General features: G+C 39.2%; 2 protein-coding genes across 19 annotated transcripts in view; one reads left to right on the top strand and one right to left on the bottom strand.

The window, feature by feature from the left end:
• The window catches only part of LOC126949689 (uncharacterized), a 101,982-nt gene extending 95,143 nt beyond the window's left edge, over positions 1-6,839 (bottom strand). For 4 of the 5 annotated variants that reach the window (XR_007723882.1, XR_007723883.1, XM_050782421.1 and 1 more), the window contains exons 1-2: positions 6,085-6,839; positions 3,490-3,554 (exon numbers count right to left, since the gene is read on the bottom strand). Coding sequence is in view for 2 of the 5 variants with exons in the window: in XM_050782421.1 (XP_050638378.1) it covers positions 3,512-3,554; positions 6,085-6,839 (798 nt within the window). In the remaining 3 variants the exon portion in view is untranslated. The other variant, XR_007723884.1, reaches the window with a different exon arrangement.
• Positions 6,301-23,273, top strand: part of AGBL3 (AGBL carboxypeptidase 3) — a 136,758-nt gene continuing 119,785 nt past the window's right edge. For 10 of the 14 annotated variants that reach the window (XM_050782392.1, XM_050782395.1, XM_050782393.1 and 7 more), the window contains exons 1-3: positions 7,355-7,677; positions 8,910-8,970; positions 13,130-13,315. In XM_050782392.1, the coding sequence (XP_050638349.1) occupies positions 7,615-7,677; positions 8,910-8,970; positions 13,130-13,315 (310 nt within the window). In that variant the 5' untranslated portion in view covers positions 7,355-7,614. Of the gene's footprint in view, positions 6,394-6,539; positions 6,675-7,354; positions 7,678-8,909; positions 8,972-13,129; positions 13,316-14,743; positions 22,604-23,273 lie in introns of those variants that run through there. The other 4 variants (XM_050782390.1, XM_050782391.1, XM_050782402.1 and 1 more) reach the window with 4 other exon arrangements.

Raw genomic sequence — 23,273 nt, 5'->3', positions numbered from 1 at the left:
ACTAATGGAATAGTTTATATAAAATCTATAAAGGGGAGTTTTTTAAGTATTAACTCACATGATCACAAGGTCCCACAATAGGCCATCTGCAGGCTGAGCAGCAAGGAGAGCCAGTCTGAGTTCCAAAACTGACGAACTTGGAGTCCGATGCTTGAGGGCAGGAAGCATCCAGCGTGGAAGAAAGATGTAGGCTGGGAGTCTAGGCCAGTCTCTCTTTTCACATTTTTCTGCCTGCTTATATTTTCGCCATGCTGGCAGCTGATTAGATTGTCCCCATCCAGATATTAAGGGTGGGTCTGCCTTTCCCAGACCACTGACTCAAATGCTAATTTCTCTTAGCAACACCCTCACAGATACACCCAGGATCAATAGTTTGTATCCATCAATCCAATCAAGTTGACATTCAGTATTAACCATCACACCTGCCAACATTAGTAACACGGGTGCTTTGAGGTTTTTTCAAATTACAGAAATTAGTTATCAAGTTCACTAGGGTTTCTCAACTAGGGTCTCACAGACCACACTTTAAAAACCACTTCCCCATGTCTTGAGGAGAATGGTGGCTCTAACCTGCTCCCTGATGTAACGTGTAAGTGCTTAGAACTTATATGTTACTCACCCAATCCTCACAACCCTACAAGACAGGCACTACTGTACTGTCCCCCCTTGACAGGTAAACAAATTGAATCAAAGAGAATTTAAAAACTTGCCCACAGTCATATGGCTAAATGGCAGAATATTTGACCCAAGGCAGTTGGCTCCTGAGTCATTCAGGACATAGGCATGAGCAAGGACTTCATGACTAAAACACCAAAAGCAATGGCAACAAAAGCCAAACTAGACAAATGGGATCTAAAGAGCCTCTGCAGAGCAAAAAAAAAAAAAAAACAAACCACCATCAGAGTGAACAGGCAACCTATGGAACAGGAGAAAATTGTTGCCATCTACCCATCTGACAAAGGGCTAATATCCAGAATCTACAAAGAACTTAAATTTATATGAAAAAATCAACCCCATCAAAAAGTGGGTGAAGGATATGAACAGACATTTCTCAAAAGAAGACATTTATGCAGACAACAGACACATGAAAAAAATGCTCATTATCACTGGTCATCAGAGAAATGCAAATCAAAACCACAATGAGATACCATCTCACACCTGTTAGTATAGCGATCATTAAAAAGTCAAGAAACAACAGGTGTTGGAGAGGATGTGGAGAAAAAGGAACACTTTACACAGTTGGTGGGACTGTAAACTAGTTCAACCATTGTGGAAGAAAGTGTGGCGATTCCTCAAGGATCTAGAACTAGAAATAACATTTGACCCAGCTGTCCTCTTACTGGGTATATACCCAAGGGTTATAAATCATGCTACTATAAAAACACATGCACATGTATGTTTATTGCAGCAATATTCACAATAGCAAAGACTTGGAATCAACCCAAATGTCCATCAACGATAGACTGGATTAAGAAAATGTGGCACATGTACACCATGGAATACTATGCAGCCATAAAAAAGAATGAGTTCATGTCCTTTGTAGGGACATGGATGAAGCTGGAAACCATTATTCTGAGCAAACTATCGCAAGGACAGAAAACCAAACACTGCATGTTCTCACTCATAGGTGGGAACTGAACAATGAGAACACTTGGACACTGGGGGAGGAACATCAAACACTGGGGCCTATCGGGAGGTGGTGGGAGAGGGGAGGGATGGCATTAAGAAAAATACCTATTGTAAATGATGAGTTAATGGGTACAGCACACCAACATGGCACATGTATACATGTGTAACAAACCTGCACGTTGTGCACACGTACCCTAAAACTTAAAGTATAATTTTAAAAAATGAACTTCTTAATGCCAAATCGAATGCCAAATACCAGAAGCAAATCTCAAATATCAAAATGATACTGTTTTAGTAACTGAAAAGTTACCAACTCTAGCCAACATGCCCTGAGCTGGAAAGGGAATTTCACCATTGCACAGTTAGGGCAGATTTTGGCGGGAGGAAAAGACAATTTCATGTTTTTTGTCATGAGATTTCACTCAGAGTCTGGGAAACTATTCGTTCTCTTTTGAGATGATTTATCCTATCTATTATCGGTTGAGCAGGCAGGGGGCATTCTTACTAACTCATTTCCAAATACTAAGGGCAATGATAGCTTCACCGTAGCCCCCAAATACAGACAATTAATTCTGCCGATGACAGAGTAACTAGAAAAGACACCATCAAGTGAATGACGCTTGAGCTGAGTGTTGGTTAGTTGACTGGCTGAGACAGGTCTCAAGATCTGAGCTTGGAAACAGTTTAAGAGGTTTGGCCCTGTACTAGGTCATCCTAGACCCAGATAGTATGAAGAAGGCCAAGATAATTACTAGACTATCCCAGGCTTCCCAGGCCCTCCTATGGCTTCCTCAGTCGAATTACAAGACCTCTAAGATCATAGACTACTGAGTTCTATGATGTCATAAGTAACTGATTGCCATAGTCACTTCATATATTCATTTAAGCCTCTCTCAATTGTCAACCTAAATAACAGAGACAGGCTCTCTAAAAGACGTTTATTTGGGAATGGAACATTGCAAATCGGAATATGCATGTCATAGTAAACTATGTGTATAGTCAGGGAGGTAAAGGAAGATAAAGATTTTTAAAAGAAAATAAGAGGAAGATTACATACTGGCTTTTAAAATGATTATCCTTAGCCACAAAGATCAATAACAAGAGTGATGCCAGTCTGAGGTTAGCCAGGCAGTTGCTGAGCAGCTGTCCTTGTAGAAGTATCTTTTCTGTAAGGTGGTGATGGCCCTCGTGTAAGGTTGTGGTTGTTACGGAGTCTTTTTCATTATCAAGCACACAAATGTGAAGACTCTTCTTTCATGGCCTTCTCCAGCTCTGTTTGTCAGAGTTTTCTTTCATGACTCTATTTTGATTCTGATCCAAATGATATAGCTACACAAAATTATACTCCTAACACAACTTACCTTTGGCCATCCTGCTAAAACGAACTTTCTTCCCGATTCCCACACAAGTAATTGTGCTTTTTGAAACAGTTGGCACTTAAAGAGTTTTGGTTGTCTTTTCCTCTTTTCTTACTCTATTTTTTATTATACTGCCTTTTAGACTGCAGTCTTAGATCAAACTCAAAAAAAAAAAAAAAGAGGAGAAAAAGTTGCCACAAGGGTAAAGCTGCCTTCCCAAAAGGCAGAAGCTGGCAATAGAAGGAGCGTGTCCAGTAACCTTCTTTGGTGAGATCACAAGGAAGGGGAACAAAAATTCAGACAAAGTCCTTGGTAGAAGTTTATTCTAGGCCTTACTTCCACATGAACTTAAAGACAAATGATTTCATTTCCAGTACATATTACTGTCTTGAATAGGAGAGTAAGTTAAAAAGGAAGAGTTAAAAAAAAAAAAAAGTGGATGCTTAAGCAAACCATTTCAATTTTACTTGGGCAAGTAAAAAATCCCTGTGAAGTCTCTTACCTTAAAATGATACTGATTCCAGCTAAGCTTCGGCTAAATAGTACTGCCTAGTATACAGCTGATCCCTGAAAAACACAAGTTTGAACTATATGAGTCCAAGTATACAGGGATTTTCTTCCACCTCTGCCACCCTTGAGACAGCAACTCCATTACACTCTAACCTGGGTGACAGAGCTGTCTTTAAAAAGAAAAAAAAATGTTAATAACCCCTCCTCTTCCTCTTCCTCTTCCTCAGCCCACTCAATGTGAAGACAAGGATGAAGACCATTATGATGACTTACATTTAATGAATAGTAAATATACTCTCTTCCTTATAACTTTCTTAATAACATTTCATCTTACTTTATTGTAAGAATACAATACGTAATACATATAACATACAAAATATGTGCTAATCGACTGTTTATGTCATCAGTAAGAGTTCCAGTCAACAGTAGGCTCTCAGTAGTTAAGTTTCTGGGGAGTCAACAGTTATATGCAGATTTTCAGCTATGTAGAGGATGATACCCCTAACCCCCAAGTTGTTCAAGGCTCAACTGCAGTTCGTAACACAGACTTCTCAGTCTATGTACTTGCTGCTTACCCTGCCTGGCAGAGTCTCCCCATAAGACATCCTGTGGTTCATCCCTCTGCTCAAATACTCCCTGGCCGGAGAGGCCTTCCCTGGCCATTCCATCTAAAAGAGCAACCCTGGCAAGGCCCCCCACCCCCAACACCCCCTATTCTCTTTTTTCCCCCTACTTGATTTCTCTTCATAGCTGTTATCGTCTGAGTGATATCATTTTTATTATCATCATTGGTTTGTTTACTCCCACCAGAATGTAACCTCCACAATAAATGTCTGGTTTTTTTCCTTGCAGTAGTGAACTGTCCCTAGTAGGCAGCAACCATCCTGTAAATGTGTTACACCAAGGCATGAGGATCCCTTGGGACCAATAGTTTGAGCCTGCAGTGAGCTATGATTGTGCCACTACACTCCAACCTGGAGTTTTTTTAAAGACAGAGCTGTCTTTAAAAAGAAAAAAAATTGTTAATAAAATAATGAATGAATATCATTTTCAAAGTTTTGCCAAATTCCTAAGATTTTGGCCAGGCATGGTGACTCATGCCTGTAATCCCAGTACTTTGGGAGGCTGAGGTAGGCAGATCACTTGACACCAGGAATTCGAGACCAGCCTGGCCAACATGGTGAAACCACATCTCTACTAAAAAATGCAAAAATTAGTGGTGGTGTGTGCCTGTAGTCCCAGCTAGTCGGGAGGCATGAGAATCACCTGAACCCCAAAGGCGGAGGTTGCAATGAGCTGAGATCGCACCACAGCACTCCAGCCTGGGCAACAGAAAAAGTGAGATTCTGTCTCAAAAAAAAAAAAAAAAAAAAAAAAAAAAAACCTAAAGTTTTAAAATTATGCACTAAGACCATTTTTCTTCCCATGGATTACTTGATATGTGATAATATAACTATTTGGACTAAAAATCATGAAACTTAAGTCTCTCAGCTCTGCCATTAATTTCTTGTATAACCTGGTTAGATCACTTCTCAGTTTTACCTTGTGCAGCTGACATCCTATGGCTTACAGCCATGACTAAAACCCAACAGAAAAACAGATTACATATATAAAGATTTCTCTGTGCATGTCACTTTTAGTGACTTATGTATGGCTAAAACAAGGTTCAACTATAAGAGTGACTTTTCAAGAGGTTGATCTAAGATATACTCTATTAATATTCTCTGTCCAAGGTCTAATCTGGAAGGTTCAGACTTTTAAACTGCTGACCTCAAAACACCTATTTTCAGAAACTTACAAAATACAAAGAAATTATATTAACCCATTTCCATGCTTAAGCCATAGTGCTTTGCCCTTTATTCTACTTTCAAATTTGCTGCCATTCATTATCTCCATTTCTACATTATCACGAATCTCATGGCATATAATGCTTTGTGAAAAGTGTTTATTTACATTCTTATATCACCAAAATCTAGACTTTTTTTTCAGCTGTACTTGGAAAACTGTTCCAAATAGATTACATTACCCAGCAGAGCTAAAAATGAGGGAAAAAATCAATATGGGATGTTCATGAATAACATCTGTTAATTAAATGAGACTACATATAGTGATTTGCAGTGATCAGGAAAACAGTGTTAAACATGCGAGCTGACGATTGCTATAAAGAATCTCTGAGCTGATAATTTTTGAGAATTCACCCTAGTTCATCTATGACTCTCCATTTAGTATTTAAGGAGAAAAGCCTCATTTTCCGAATTGAATAAAGAGAATTAATCACACAACTGTGTAGAATGGAACTCAGTCTGCTTAAAAATCAAGACGAACGTACTTTTTAATATTCTAACATCTCCAAGGAGTAGTTTCAAGTACTGTACCCAAGAAGTTCAGGTAATTTGTCCATTGTCACACCGTTAAAAGTCAAGTGGGCTCCAAAGCGCAGTCCTAACCAGCATGCCTCCTCTAAGGCAATAGTCGAAGTGCAGACTTCGACTAGGAATTATTAGCTGTCTGGCCTTCCACGCTCCTAAATTCTTCCAACAGACCCCAACGCCTCCCAGACACCCTCTCTGACCGCCCTGCTGCCCACCCCAAGTTCCCAGCATGCTCTGGGCTCCGACTTCCTGGGGCCAAAACCTGCGCAGGCTCCTTTCCTCCACACTGGTTGTAGGTGATCTCCGAGGGCTGCTCAAAGTCTCGCGAGGGCGGACCCGTTGCCTGGTGACGAGAGTTGGGGGCGTGGCTGGGGCTGCGGATCTCCAGTAGTGGTATTCCTTCTAGCGGCTGGACCCTGGGTTCTCCGCTAGATCCCAAGATATTGTCCCCGCACGGAAGCGACGACTGGCCTGACCAGAGGACTCGGCCAGGATCTAGGTGCCGGCCCCAACGGGACGGTGAGGTAGGCAGAAGGAAGGCGGGGCGCCCCCTGCGGGAAGCGAGCGCGCCCCAGAAAATGAGCGCCTCACCACACCCTGGTGGCCAGGAGTGAGTGCGGGAAGGAACTCGGCCGCCTAGAGTTGTGGCCTCATCCTGGCTCCCGCCAAAAACCCCTTGGTACTGTCGGGACGCAGCTGAACGTGGACGCGCCCGCACCTGCCCTCCTCCGCAGTGGTGGAAGACACCCGCGGAGCGCCGGTGAATAAGGGACTTCCCCTGAGGCCAGAGCTGTATCCACAGCAGGTCAGCACTTCGTGTGCCCCGTGTGCACCTGTAAGGAGTGGAATTTACGCCAGTCGGGTTTTCCAAATGTGGAGTTGTGATGCCCGGCAAAAACTTCAGTTTCTTAGGACTGAAGGTGTCATCTATGAGACAATCGGCTCCGTGGCATTGGCAGTGATTTGCCATAGAGCTTGGACTTAACTTATATGTAGTCCACGCTGCAAAACACGCTTTCTGTAGAGAGGGGCATAAACCAATAGATTTGCAATTGTCGAGTCCTTTGGTCTCTCAAGAACGATGGGAACTTGACAAGAAATTTCGATTATTCCCTGGTCTTAGTATTAACCACATGGGAAGATACTTACATAGAATGGTAGTGGTCATTACCGATACAACCTTCTGGTAGCTATTTAGATTTCTAAGAATAAGAATAATATAAATGAATATTAGACAGTATCTACAGAATGATAATCAAAATGTAAAGTCTTGTCACTTGAACTTTTGGTCAAGTGAAAATCAAGGAGAAAACTTAAAATTATATTGCTACATTTCACAAAGTGACTAATTTTTAAAATTCATTATCTTTTAATGCCTCAGTATCATTCTGAACTTGCTGTGTAGTATTCAATTGTAAATATAATAAAATGTGAATGATTTGGCTGTATACTCTGGAAATTCCTTTTAATTAAATGATTTACTTGATTTGTCTTTTATTGTGGTTGTTGTCTCTTACAGTCGTGGAAAATTCCTTTAAATCTCTGAAATTGAAGGTGTTATTAGTTGTACTGTAGTTTTTAGAGAAGACTGTTGTGACTGTTAAATACAATTGAATATATTTTTGAGTACTCATTTAATGTAGTAAACACAGCTTGAAAAGAAAAGCTGTCAAATAATTTCCTTAGAAATTGTTTTACAGCCTACCCGTATATTACAAGAAATCTCAAGTCAAACACTGGAAGAGATGTCAGAAGATTCAGAAAAGGAAGACTATTCAGACAGAACAATCAGTGATGAAGATGAATCGGTATGTTTTTCTCAACTTTATTTTACTTGGAGATAAAATTTGTATTATATAAATCCCTAATTAAAGTATTATAAAGTCAATTGGATATAAAAATCAATTGGATGTTTAAATTATTGTCATTGAAGTTGGGAAATAATTTGGCTGAAAAAGCTGAGCTAGCACTGGGAACACTATGCCCTGTCTAGAAAGAGAAACTGTGTTTGTATTTTTTTGAGAAAATATTTTAGCTAAGATTCTTCTAGGTTTTATTAAAATTTGTGTATGAAATTTTTAGTAGGGTTTTTAGGATTAGTGTCCACTTATTTTCTTATATGTGCTGATTGGATTGTGTTACATCGTAGTATGAATCATAGTAGAACCACCGTGTTCTAACCTTGTTGTGTATCACCATAACAGTTTATTGTGGCTCTGATGTCACAGAGGAAGGGACATGGAAGAAGAAAAAGGAGGGAAAATGTAGTATTTAAAATTCTTTAGTCTGTTTCTACTACATATTCTGAGATATTTCCTTCAAATTTTATTGAAGTGTAAATTATGTATGTAAACTAATGTCCCGAAATAAGCTCTTAAAGCTTACATTAACTACTTAAAGGAATTACGGCTTTCTGTGTTTTTCTTTTTATTTTTATTTTTCGTGAGCCAGAGTTTCGCTCTTGTTGCTCAAGCCGGAGTGCAATGGCGCGATCTCGGCTCACTGCAACCTCTGCCTCCTGGGTTCAAGGGATTCTCCTGCCTCAGCCTCCCGAGTAGCTGGGATTACAGGCGTGCGCCACCACGCCCGGCTAATTTTTTGTGTTTTTAGTAGAAACAGGGTTTCACCATGTTAGCCAGGCTGGTCTCAAACTTCTGACCACGGGTGATCCATCTGCCTTGGCCTCCCAAAGTGCTGGGATTACAGGCATGAGCCGCCACGCCCAGCCAATTTTATTTTTAATTTAAATTGTTTTCCCAGGTTTACCAAGAATCTTTAAACTTCATTCCTTCCATAAAGTCATTATTATGACCTCAGCCAGTGGAAGAGGAGGAATGAAGGATGCAAACTTTAAGGTTTCAGAATATTTGAAGTGTTGGGTGCATTGAGACCAGTAGCCGATAATAATCCTTTAATTTTCTCATTTATTAAAGGTTAAAGACATACACTCAATCCCAAGTGCTAAAATAGATGTAAAAAAAATCTGGATTTGAAAACTGTTGGTTTTTTAAAGAGAAATATTTTTAAATTCTTATTTTAGGATGAGGATATGTTCATGAAATTTGTAAGTGAAGATTTTCATCGGTGTGCACTTTTAACAGGTTTGAACCTATTCATATAGTTTTTGTTTAGTATAAAACCTTGAGTGGATAAAAAAGAAGATGAGGAAACTAAAAAGTCAGATTGAATAATATAGGGAATGATTATTCTAGTAGATTGTGAAAGAGAAATGTATCCACTTGCAGAATTCAAACTTTTCAGGTTTGTTTTACGTAAACCTATTTTATATTAGAATATAATAAATGAAAGTGGTGATTATCTTATATTTAACATAAGGATTTACCTTGTCATTTCTTTAATTGTATTGAGTATATGACTCCAGTTATAAAGGACAGATTATGTTAGAAGTACATCTTCATTTAAACGAAGTATATTGTCTAAAGAGTCTCCTTAATAAAGTCATTCATTTGCAACTGAACATGTGTGTGGGCATCTTGATGTATACTTAATTTTTAAAGATTTATACTTAGAGTTGTACTTTCAAATGCTAAAATATCTCTACTCAGTATTTACATATGTATCACAAGTACTCTGAAATTGAAGTTAAGGCCTTTATCTTTTTTTTCTTTTGTCTTTTACCACCATCCTAAAATAAATCTTCCTGTTTGAAATAACCACCATTCTCAGTTTGATGTGTATCATTCTAGAACTTCTTCTTTGCATTACACATATCTATACCCATAGGCATAGAAATTTTATAGTATTGTTTTGTGGACTTTTCCCTGCTACCCTTTTCTGTTTTTTAAATTTTGCCAACCTATTAGGAGACAGGGGATAACTCACTCCTTTAACTAGCATTTCTGGGATTGCTAGAGAAATAGAGAATTACTTCTACAGGCTTATTATCTACTCATATTCTTAGTTGATATGAATTACCCATTTATAGTAATCCCTTTTTATGTTGCTTTCTTTGTTTAGAACATTACCAAAAGCAAGATGTAAAACATTTAATCACCCCTAAGTGTTCCTGTGTCTCTGCAGTAGATCCTCTCCTTCCAGGCTTCACTCCTGGCTCCAGACAACCAGTGATTTGCATTCCCCCCCCGCCCCCGCCCATATTTGGCTTCTCTAGAATTTCACAAAACAGAATCATACATTTTGTGTTTTCTGTCTTCTTTCATTTAGCATAATACTCTTGAGATTTATCCATGTTGTTGCATATATCAGTAGTTCCTTTTTATTGTTGAGAGGTATTCCATTATGTGAATAGACCACAATTTCTCCATTTAGCCATCCATTCATGCACAAATTGTTTCCAGTTTGGGGCTGTAATGAATAAAGCTCCTGTGAATATTTTTGTACAAGTTCTTGTGTGAACATGTTTTTTATTTCTCATGGGTAAATCCCTAGGAATAGTATTGCTGGGTTATATGCTAAATATATACTATATGAGAAACTGTGAATCTGTTTTCAAAAGTGGCTATATCTCTTTGCATTCCCAGCAATGTGTTATTTCTTCACCAAGAATTCTTATGTTTTAATTCAGTACAAGTGTGTGTTTCCCTTACCTCGTGGAGCAAAATTGTAATGACTCCTTTAAACTTCTTGTCTGATTGTTTTAACATCTGGGTTATCTTGTTGTTAATATTTGTTGATTGCCTTTTGCCCTGAGAACTGGTCCTATTCCTGGTTTTCCGTTGTTCATGCTATGTTGTGTAGATTCTGGGTCAATGTATTTCTTCTAGCAGGCAATCAATCCAGTTAGGTTTAAACAGTAAGTTCTGGCACCCCTTCTGTGGATAATAATTCAGATCTGATTTCTCATCTCTAAGCCTTTGCTATGCTGATTTTTTCCCATGCCAGTGTAGTTCAGGAGTTTTGAGACTTTTATAGATGGTTCAAAGCCCTGTTTAGTTCTCTTAAGTTTTCCTTGTATTGGTTTGGGACTATCTTGCACATGTGTAATTCAGGGGTTGAGCTGAGACATTTGTGTGTGGGTTGGGAGGGTGGTTAAAGTTTCAGTTAAGTTTTCATAGTCTCTGAGAGTGTGTCTGCTTTCATAGCTCAGGGATTAGCCCAATTCTGTGGGCTCATACACAGGATTAGGAGATACCTTTCTCTGGTTCCTTTCTTCCCTTCAGGTTCCTTCCACACTGTAAGGACCCCTTTTCTTGGTTCTTCTGTTAAGATTAAGACTGGTTTTCTGATTTGGAGAAGGAATTTTTTTTATTTTATTGTGTGTGTACATATGTCATTTCTTAGTCATTCAGAATTTCTCAACCTCTACACTACTGAGAACCCCACCACATTCTCCCATGACATCCTGTATATGCCTGCATGATTGCCCTTGCGGTATCACATCACCTAACCCTTCCTTCCTTCTCTCTGTACTGAGAACGCCTTGATCTCAGAGACTGTCTTATCAATGTTTGTATCTCTTCCCAGCACTGGTTCTGGCACATAGTAGGTAATCACTAAATAGGATATTATCATTGTTAGGGTGGTGTGACTAAATTATTCGGCTCAAGAGAAAAAGAAAAGACTACTCTCAAGCATTTTGGAATCAAACATTTATAATAAAAATAACCCCAAACTTTAGTAAATGGAAAAAAAAGGACTGAGTTTCTATTTGAGATTTAGCCATTTGCACCACTGCACCGCACTGCTCTGTTCAGCACGCTAGAGCAAACATTCATTCAGCACACTAGAGCAAACAAGGGTCTGGATTCACCTTCCTGTGGGAGTGCTTCTCTAAGTTTTAACTCTACAGTCTGCTCTTGTTTACTTTTCAAATTCTTCGGATAGTTATGTTTTTGTATTTTATCTAGAATTGAGTTGTAATTAGTGAGAGAGAAGGCCTGTATAAGACTTATGTTGCCACAGCAGGACTAGAACTCTTGTTCATTAACTTTTGATTGAATGACAAACTTGCAAATTTTACATGTGGTTGCTGGATTTTGTTGTATTCAGTTAAAGAATGTTGAACTTTGTCCTGATAAGCAGTTGTTTTGCTTGTGGATCAGTTTCATTACTTTGAGGCTTGCCTTTCAGCTTTGTTAGAGTGTGTCCAGCCAGAACAGTCTTTACTCCAGGGCTGAGTTCATTATTTAGGCGTCAGCTCACGTTACCTCTTTAGAGAAATCTTGCCTGTCCACCCTATCTAAAATAGCATTCTCACTCCCACTTTCCTGTTTCTAATCTTCATTTATATTTCTGTGTTTTATTTTTGTAGCATTTGTCATCACTGAAATTATCTTGTTTTCCTACTTATATATGTCCTACTACAGTTTAAGCTCATGATGGCAGGGACACTGTTTTTTTCACTCTGTATGGCAATTGTCTGTTTATAGTTTTTAGCACATACTAGATGCATTATAAGTATCTGTTGGATGAATGAGTCTATAGAACAATCCTGATAAGTAGCTAGGGCAGGTGATATTATTAGTTATTGACCTGTAGTAAGATTTATGTTCAAAGAGGCTGCCTTGCCCAAACAAAGTCATACAAAAAAAAGTGATAAAAGGGAAGGAATCCAGTTATCTGAGCTCCAGTCCAGTTGCTGTATCAGCTGTTGTACAAAAATAACCAAGAACTACGTCTCGGCAAAAAGCCACATTTCAGAGGTGAAAGAGCAAGAGGAGTCAGTGAGACAAATGGAAAACCAAATATGTAGAAGGGAGGGGGAAATCCAGGAAATGTGTCATAAGAGAAGTACACTTAAGGAGGGGTGATCATCAACGTCAAACTGATGCCGTACAGTATCACACCAATATACCAGACCACTGCACGGCCTTCTTGGTGTGGCCCCATACTAGTCTATATGAATTGTGTTCCTGGCATTGTATCACACAGTAGCTCTAGAAGGAAAACTGAGAAAAAGTTGTGACTCAGTTCACCAGCAAACCTTGAGAATACAGTTCCAGTAAGTAGTGAGGAATTATAGTTCATCACTGTATTTAACTCATTAGACATTTAGATGATTTGCTAGAAGAGCTACAAGAAACAAATGTTTTTAAAGTAGTAGTGAGCTTTTAGAATAAATTAATAGTATAAAGGTCAACTATTTTTTGGCTATTGTGAAGCTCAATCATCACAAAATTTCATTAGTACTTTTATAAAAAGTGCCATGAATTATAAAACATTTGTAATGATACCCACACATTGAATAGTGTTGAAAGGAAAAAAGGAACTATATAAAAATTACAGGAGTTGGTATTTTTCTTCTTCCCACTCATGATTGTGTTTGAATCTTTTTCTCAGCTGACTCTTTTGGTGATCCCTTCTTCCCCCGGACTACACAGATACTATTAGAATATCAGCTAGGGAGATGGGTGCCACGTCTTCGTGAACCACGGGATTTATATGGTGTCTCTTCTTCTGGTCCACTGAGCCCAACACGGTGGCCATACCATTGTGAAGTCATCGATGAAAAAGTCCAGCATATTGGTATGTTTTTAGCAGTTTGAGCGATTCAGACATTAGCAAACTTACTTTGCCAACCTTGATTTTAATGAGGAGACTCACAATGTTAGAAAACAGTACATTCCAACAGAAATATAACGTGAGCCACATATGTAATTTTAAATTTGCTTGTAGCCACATTTAAAACGGCAAAAAGAAAATGAAATTAACTTTAAAAATGTATTTTATTTAACCCAAAAATATCCAAAATATTTCACATTCTTTTTGTACAAAGTCTTCAGAATCTGGTGTGCATTTATCTTTACAGACATTTGAATTGAGATCAGTCACATTTCAAGTGTTCAGTAGCCACATGGGCTTAAATGGAGGCACTTACAGCATTTGCTTGGCTCCTGAAGCTTTAGCAATTCTAAACAATTGCAAAGGGCATGACGGTGTCCCAGGCACAAACTCATACACAGAGTGAAGGCATAGATGGAGGCTATGCTGGAATGGCTGTGAGCTGCAGTCCTGCTCTTTGTGGCTTCCTGTCTCTTTCTCATTTCCTCTTTGTATGTTTGTCTTCTTCTTAGTGTATCTTTATCTTCTTTTACCTCTTTCTGCCTTTTTTCTTTTTTCCATTTCTTTTCCTGTTTCATTTTCTCTTTCTGCTTCTTTGTCTTTTACCCACTTTCTGCTTTTTCCTTTAATGGATGTTTATGAAACTGAAGAGTGTATATTTTAGTATATATAGATTTTTAATGCTTCTGTATGTGTCCATTCCCAAATTCAGTTTTTGCTTTCCTAGGTAAAGCTTATAGCCTCATCTCTCCAATCTATGCACAGGTATGACAGAAACATCCCATTGTTCACCATCTTTTCACTGCCACAACTCTCCACCTTTTGTTGATTGAGGCATTTATTGCCAGGTAGAGATCTTAAAGACATTCATTGGTGAATAAAAAAAAATTACACATACACACTTTTTATAACTATACTTATTACAGTGCCTACTAGGAGTTCTTAAAAACTAAATTTTCTTCATATATCATCTGGCATATAGATAGATAGATATGGGGAGAAAGGAGAGGGGTGGAGAGAGAGAAAGAACACTGATTTTTGTTCATGGAGGACAAAGTTAATTTTCTTCAAGAATTCCAAAGTTATAGGGTTAAAAACATATTAAAGAATTCATGCTTAATAGTACTAAACAGAATCACTTATTCGTACCGATCTCTTCAAAGCTGGGTATATATTTATCTTCTGTAGTATAGGACATCTCTCTCCCTTTTTCTCCTTTCAGTCCTTCTACCATCATCCCCACCTCTCCTCTGTTACCACCCCCTCCAACCTCATTTTTTCTACAGCACCAGGGCAGGAAATAAAAAAGTCAAGCAGAGAAAACACTGCCATGCTACTGAATTTGAACCTTCCACCAAGCCTTTCTTTGTGTACTTTGGTTCTTTTTCCCAGCCGCCTCATGACATATCTGTGGCAGAGAGAATGGATAAGGAGCAATAAAGGAAAATCCGTATGCTCCTACTGTGACTTCTGCCTGATTTCTCTCCGGTAGCAGTGATGAGAGAATGAGAGCAGAAGACACCCAAAAGGAAGAGGAAAGCAAGATCCCATCGGGCCACTGCTTCTCAGTGTCACTTCCAGCCCCATGTGCTCATTCCACTCAACTCTGTTCCACCTCATCTAACTAGAAAACCCTTCTGTTGCATCCTTGCCACACCTTTCTTTTCCTTAAATTTCCTAGCCCTCACTTTCAGCCGTCATGTTTGCCCTCAGTTGCAGGAGTCACCATCAGCAGCTCCGAGTTGGGAGAGGTTCTGTTTTCTTTGGTTGCTTGGTAATCCCCCACTGTTACTGCTGAGGTTCTTTCAGATGAGGGCAGCTGTGTTTCTGGCCTCTTCTATTGAAATTTTAAATATAATTTCTAACCAAAATATTGTTATAAGAGTGGCTAGAGTTTGTGGTGCCATCTTTCAGATCTCTTATATAATAAATAGGCTTTGGGCTCTGTGAACCCAGCCTCCACCCTGGTGAAGGTGCAGTCACCACACAGTACAGGTGCAGATGCAGCCTCTCTCAGCATACATTTCCCAAGATCCCCAGAGTCATGTCACACAGCTACTAGTGACACTGTCTGTGCAAGGTAGAGTCATGCTGGATAAAAGTTTTATTTTGGGCTATGCCACTGCTCTTTTATTTTCCGTCTGCGTCCCTGAAATTTTTGCAAGCTCCGCTGGTCCTCAAGCCAACTGGAACACCCAATATAATACATCCTTGTGTAGGAAGACTCATAATCTTCACCCACATTTGTCCTTGATGGCTTTTTCCACTTTGCTTGCTAGCATTTCAGAAAGTTTACTTCCCACAGTCTTACATATTGCCCTAGACCCTGCTTTTGTCACTTGACTATTGCAAAGATTTTACAAATTTGGATATTTGAAAGGACTTACAAGACTTCACAGAGCATTCTTCTGTGTGGCTTTTATTTAAAGGCAAAGGATAGGTGCAGCAAGAGAAAGATACTATGGCAAGCATTGGGGCTCAGGTGCAAGCTTTCCAGGGGCCTTATTCACACAGACTGCCTGTCTTCAGATTGAAACACCAAGATCTATGTGATGCATCTTAGCTTCAGAAAACCTCAAGGCAAAAGTTCCCATCTGGGTTTTTAGGCCCTTGTAGTCATGACATCAAGCCAGGCTGTCTTCCTGATTCTGCCAAATGAAAACCATCAGTAAACAAACTGGCCATGCGGGGTTTTCGGGGGCAGTTTCAGACAGTAAACAGCACATCATTAATCTTACTGTTCTTATCTTGGCCAAGAGTCAAAGCTGGACAGCCAGAATTCCCCAGAGGTAAAAATAGAGCTTTTCCAGTCCAGCTATAAATTAACTCTGTCTTACACAGCCATATATCTTGAAAGTATTTCCATATCAGTTTATATATATTAATCTCCTTTTTTATAAACTGGTACATCAGATTTCATTAAATGGATGAATCAGAATTTCTTTAACTGGTACCTTATTAATGAATTTAAGGGGTTTCCAGTCATTGGCTCTGACAAACAGAACTGCATAAATATCCTTTTATGTGTGGCCTAATGCATATAGACATACATATTTTAGGGGTATTTTGCTAGAATTTCTGGTATAAGGATACTGTCAAATTTTCCTCCAAAAAAAGTTGCATCAATTTATAGTCATAAAAGCAAATAGTTTATGAGTATGGTCAGGGGTCCTCAAGATGACTCATATTCAACGATTTGCTTCAAGGACTCACAGAACTCAAGAGAAGCCATTATACTCATGGTTATGGTTTATTACACTGAAAAGATACAGATTAAAATCAGCAAAGGTAATAATGGCATATAGCAGCGGTCCCCAACCTTTTTGGCACCAGGGACCAGTTTCGAGGAAGACAATTTTTTCACAGATGTTGGGGGATGGTTTGGGAATGAAATTGTTCCACCTCAGAGTATCAGGCATTAGATTCTCATGAGGAGCACACAGCCTAGATCCCTTGCATGCACAGTTCAAGGGATCTTGTTCAAGGGATCTTGAACTGTTGCTGCTGAACTGATAGGACCAGTGCTGGTCCATGGCCTCAGGGTTGGGGACCCTTGCTATGCGGCAGAGTCCAGGTGAGACCAAGCACAAGCTTCCAGTTGTTCTCTCCCTGTGGAGTCTTAGGAACAGCACTTAATTCTCCCAGCCATAATGTGAGATAATATGAAGTGCTGCTAATCAGGGATGCTCATCTAGCTTTGATGTCACTGGTTTCTATTGCAGGTTGGTTATATTTACATTCAGTGCCCACATGGCTAACCTTAGTTACTTAGTCTCTGGCCTTTCCAGGGGTCAAAATTGATACTGTGTGTCCAAGCCCTCTACCACCACCACCACAATAAATCAGTTGTTAGCATAAACTATCTGACATAGCCCAAGGTCCCAGGTAGACAAAGATACTCTTATGAGGCAAGGTATTCCAAGGCATCAGAGGTTATCTCCCAAGAGTTTAGCAAGGTCCAAACCTTTACAATGTGCAGGGTTTGGACAACCAAGACCTGCTGAGTTAATCATTTATGCACAGGCTACTCACTGTCCCTTGGCCTAGGCTCTCTTAACAGAGAGCCTAGTTTGTATAATATGATTATCTCCTATTTTAATATTCTACTATTTATACCTTTTGACAAACTTGTACATAATTACTCAGCATAGAAATTAACTCATAATTAAGTAGATCCAGTTATTAGCCCATTTTTCATTGATACTACATACCAAGGAGGCTGTGATTCAATTTTCCAATACATTTGATCATCATCATTTGACTTACATAAGGGAGAGGAATCATTCCAGCAGTACCGATGTTAGACTGTATCTACAGTATTGTAGTAGATGTAACCTGAAAAATAAGAATCAAGAGATAATGGCCCATTACCTCTGTCATTAACAATTAATTGGTCCAGTTCATCATTATATCATATGACCAGAATGCCTCCCAGAGCAATGCCACTCAAGTTTGCAGGCTTCCATTCAAGCTTTTCAGCTTCTAAGAGCAAGGTTGGTCTTAGAAAACTGACTTCACCTTTTTGGGCATCTAGTATAATTAAGCTAAGAGACTACAGTCTCTTGCTCCGAGCCTCTCTCAAAGCACCAGTGTAATACTAGATTTTCCTCATTACCTAATTCATTTATTTATTCCTGTGCCTTGGCTATTTCTCCTATTTTTCACTTGTCATAATTTTTTACCCAAACATTTTCACCTTTGGAAGAGTTGTTAGGCTTATCCACTGTGCTGGTCTAGATTGCCAGCAGTAATACCAGTCTAGCTCATGCCTCCTTTCAGCTCATTCCATTTTATTTAGAGTAAGAATATATAGGTATAGAACTAGTGGGCTATCTTGACCACCAAGAAATACAGCTCCATTCACTGTCAATCCGAATTTTGCCAGATGGGGTGAAGATACAGTCCACCCCATTAGGCCCATAGCAATTCTGACATAAAGGTTGAAAGGTAGGTTTCTTGCTTAGGAATGATTCCTGTTTCTAGCACCTGCAGTCTCCAACCACTGCCCCAAGTAGGAAAAAAGAAAAGTTGAGGTGACCTGAGAAATCACTTTGTTGTTTGTACCAGTGTACTCCTCCATCCCTTCTTCTCCAGATCCACCATAAAAGTAAAAGAATTTGTCATGTGGGGACCCGCTCTTGTCCCCCTCATGTTGAATGTGCATACACACTCATGAAGGTATATATGTCAGCCCTTCCTGCCTTTATCACCCCCCATTTTAGACCAAAAAAAAATGTTTCAATTACCTTTTCCAATTCTCTAGTAAACCACTATTCCATTTTGATGTGATATCTTTTTGACCATCATTAGACACTATGGGCTGTAAAGTGTGTTTCTTGGTCTGAAGAAATATAACTTGATGGTCCAAATTGCCACAGTATCTTCTGTTTCAGTCCTTTTATAGTATTTTAAGCATTTGTATCCATCTGTCTCTGGGGGTGCAAAGCCTAGTCCAGAGTAAACGTCTAGTCCTATCAGGATCCTTTTATAGTCTGGGGGCTACCACAGAATTCTGATGTAGTTACTTGTCAGTTGTGTGTGCCACCTTCTCCCCAGGAAATCTGCCTATAGCCACCTGCGGTCTCTCTCTCTCTCTCTTGCAGTATTTATTTATATTTTGTGCCTCAGAGGGAAAAAGAGAAATATGCCAACAATCAGCCCATGCCTACATTTCTACACCTCTCCCATTCCCATTTATTTCATGGACCTACATGCCCACCTTAAGTAAGCACACCAAGTTTTCCACTTAGTGGGTCCAGTCATCATCTGATCCTGGAAGAGTGTTCTTCTGGTAGGCATTGACATGTCCTACTTTAATGTGCCCCTAATTCCCATGGTGATTTCCATAGGATAGTGCCCCACATGGGGCATCTAATAGACTAGTTTTTCATTGCCCATTTATTTGACCATGTGGCCAGCCATTAGCACACCCAAACTTTGATTATTTTTAAATGGAACTTTTATACTTGTTCAGTGTTTTCATCACTGCACGGACAGCATATAGTTCAGCCTGAGCAGATTGTTCTTACTTTCTTCAATCAAAACTTTTCCATCATCTGATGTAGTACAGTAGTCTTCCAAACAGGATGTTGACCATCCACCTTGGAACTGCCATCAGTCAACCTAGTAGCTCTCTTTCAATAGAGAGCTGTTCATAGGGTGCTGCCCAGGTGGCCATAGGATTTGGTGGCTCCTCAGCTGATTTCAAAGTAGGCTCCAGTGGAAAAGAGACCTCCTGCACATGAACAGAATGAGTACCTCCTTGCATTGTCCCAGTAACATTGTCCTGTATAAACCGTTTCCATTTATTATGGAGCCCTTCTGGGCACTACCTTATTAGAGTGTTTCTCTCACATCACTTAAGGCATTATGGGCATTTCAGCTTTCATGGTTATATGTCCTTCAGTATAATGGTTAATTAATTTTATGTATCAGCTTGGCTTGACCATGGGATGCCCAGGTAGCTGGTAAAACATTATTTCTGGATGTCCCTCTGAGGGTGTTTCTGGAATAGATTAGCATTTGAATTGGTAGATTCAGGAAAGAAGATCCACCATCACCAGTGTAAGGAGGTGGGGCGTCATCCAATCTATTGAGGGCCTGCCTGAATAGAACAAAAGGATGGAGGAAGGGTGAATTCTCTTCTTGAACTGGGATATTCATCATCTGCCCCCAGACATCAGAGCTTCTAGTCCTCAGGCTTTTGGACTTGGACTGAATTACACCACCAGCCTTCCTAGTTCTACAGCTTGCACACAGCAGATTATGAGACTTCTCAATCTCCATAATTCTGTGACAATGTGCATACATATATGTGTATATTCACTGATATAATTCCTATAATACACACACACACACACACACACACACACACAGTCTACTGGTCTATTTTTTCTGAAGAACCCTAATACATTCAGTCACGGGCATTTTCAACTAATGTCCAATAGCAAGTTAGTAATTTGTTCTCAATTTAGCTGTATATCTTATAGCTGCATCTGAAAATTTTCTGGTCCAAATTCTGGCAGTCACTGCTGGATGGTGCTCACAGGCTTTTTCCATAGCCCCATTCTCTGGTCCATACAGGGCTACTGTAGAGAAAATGTGTTGGTACCAGCAGCCCAGTTTTTAACACATCATTGATTAAAGGTGTAATCTATTTTTATGCACCAGGTATTCTATACTATTTCCAACTAAAATCTGTGGGCTTGGACAGTTCTGTAGGTTCCCATTTAGCAGGTATACTGGATAAAGGGCCAATTTACATGCCTTTGGTTTTACAATATAAGGTAGGGAAGTGTTCCCCAATCAGATATAAAATCCATCCCAATACATTCAGGTAAAGGAGATACATCCAGTTCACATGAAGTCCATTTAGGTATTTCAGTTTTAATCTCAACTTTCACCTTAATTTCATCAACCATTTCATGGCTAAGTCCTCCCAACCTAACTGTAGTCCACATTAGGATTTCACCCAACAGATTTTGGAACCTCAGTGCATTGGTCTGCCATGTCAGAGTCCCAGAAAAGCTTATTCTCCACCCCCTGTCCATTTTAACCACACGTGCATATAGCCCATGTCCCCAGACAAGGATCAGACTAAAGGACTCTGACCCTTTTCATCAGTCTTTATCCATATTAGATTGTGAGACAATTGCCACGGATGATTTGAGGTAACATTTTTCATTGTCCTTTTTGCCTTTCAGCTTTGTTAATTCCTCCAGACTAAGGTAAATAGAACAGATTTGTTTAAAGCTCTTCAAAGTTGGGGTATGCCAGGAGCTCCTATTGGTCTATGTAATCTCCAGTAGTGCTTCATTAAGCCTTTGATCCCATCAGTGTCCAACCTGCTGGGATGAGTCCCTTGATTCTTCCTTTTGTCTTTCCCTGTTCTTTCATGACTCATATTATTTTAGCTGTCAGTTTTTTCAGCATGTTATTTGTCTCTTTGTTGGAAACCCTGAAGCTAGTGTCTGTAACTTGGACCAGCTGAAATTCAAGCTTGGCCCAGCATCAGGATTTGCCTCAACACTTTACTGTCATTTTAGCTATTACACATAATAACTGAGAGATTGTATATTTAGCTTGTTTCTTGTCATTTTGCCTTTCCTTATGCATCTAGTGAGCCAACTCTTTAGGAGTTAGATTTATCATTTCTAAATTCCAGTGGTGACTTTTACTTCTAGTAACTGGTTGCAACACAGCTGCTACTTAACACCATGAGTGGCCCAGTGGCCATACAGAATCAAAGTTTTGTCAACTCCTACCCTCTTATCCTTCCTTTTCCCAAACCATTCTTTCACCACATTTCAGTGAGTCAGGGTGATTCTAGTGAATCCCACTTCCGATGTCACCTGTGATCAGGAGTCCCCAAGACCACCCCAAGGTTCAATGATTCATTAAAAGGACTCGAGAAATTCAGAAAAACCATTACATTAATGATTGTGGCTTATTACAGTGAAATGATACAGACTAAAATCAGCAGAATTGATTTAGGGCAGTGTCCAGGAGAGACTAGATGTGGGCTTCCAGTTGTACTCTCTTTGTGGAGTTTTATAGATAGCACTTACTTCTTCCAGCCATGATGTGAGATAACACCCATGAAGTACTGCTAATCAGGGAAGCTCATTCAGCGTTGTTGTCCAGAGTTTCTATTAGGGACCAGTTATGTCTGCATGGAAGGCCCATGTGGCTGGCCTTAGTTATTCAGTCCCCAGCCTCTCCATCCAAAATTAATATAATGTGGCCCAGAGCCCCCCACCACAACTCACATTATTAGCATAAACTATCTGATGTAGCCCAAGGCCCCAAGTAGACAAAGAAACTCTGAACAGGCAGAATATTTCAGGGTCTTAGAGGTTATCTCCCAGGAGTTGGACAAGCTCCAACTCTTTCTTTGGAGGTACAGGGTTTGGACAGCCTAGGCCATCTGTGTTAATCCTGTACTGCACAATGAGATTACCTATTTTCCCATACTCATCAATACTGTTAATCACCCATTCTGGTTTTCAACAATCTGATATTGTTTACTTGATATGTGTTGTTTTCATGTATTCTTTATGGATGAAACTGAACGTTTTATCTACTGACTGTACATAAGCTACCTGATAAAATCCTTTGCCCATTTTGCTATTGATTGGACATTTTTTCTTCTTGATCTGTAAGTGCTTTCTGTCTATGCAAGAGATTTGATTACTGTGTCTTATATGTTGCATGCTGTTTTTCTCAGTTTTTCATTTGCCTTTTGTCTTTGTCATGCATAAATTTGTAATTTTTATGTAATTACTTTGTCTATCATTTTTAAATGATTTCTGGGGTTTTGAAATTTTCACACTTCTTTCTTAGTAGTGTCCAAGTGTATTTTTTGTGATTAAATTTTTGATCCATCAGGAATCCATTTTGATATAAGAAGTAAACTTCCAATCCAGTCCTATTATTAAATGCCTGCTGAGTTGTTCCAACAAAATTTATTAAATGAATTATTTTTTTCTACCCACTTACAATGCCACATTTATGATATACTAAACTCTTAGGTCCAATTTTGAATTCTGTTCCATTAATCTGTCTTTTGATATGCCAGCATGAAACTCTATTACTATAGCTTTTAAACTATAATTCTGTTATGTGGTAAACTTAGTTCCTTACTGTTTTACTTTGTTCAAGATTTTTCTGGCTACTTTTGCCTTGTTATGTCTCTATATGGAATCTAAAATAAGCTTTCCTAGTTGTCCTAAAATAAATAAACTGGTAACTTTATTGTGATCACATTAAATTTATACATTAACTTAAGGAAGAGTAACATACTTTTAAAATTGCACCTTCCTGTCCAACAGTAAGATTTGTCTCACCATTTATCCTAGTTTTCCTTGATCTCCCTTATTATAGTTTTAATTTTTTTCTGCACCGTTTCTAAGTTTATTGTTAG

The sequence above is a fragment of the Macaca thibetana genome, chromosome 3, assembly GCF_024542745.1.
Source record: "Macaca thibetana thibetana isolate TM-01 chromosome 3, ASM2454274v1, whole genome shotgun sequence".
NCBI classification, from domain to species: domain Eukaryota; kingdom Metazoa; phylum Chordata; class Mammalia; order Primates; family Cercopithecidae; genus Macaca; species Macaca thibetana.
This window is presented reverse-complemented; position numbering and strand designations above follow the sequence as displayed.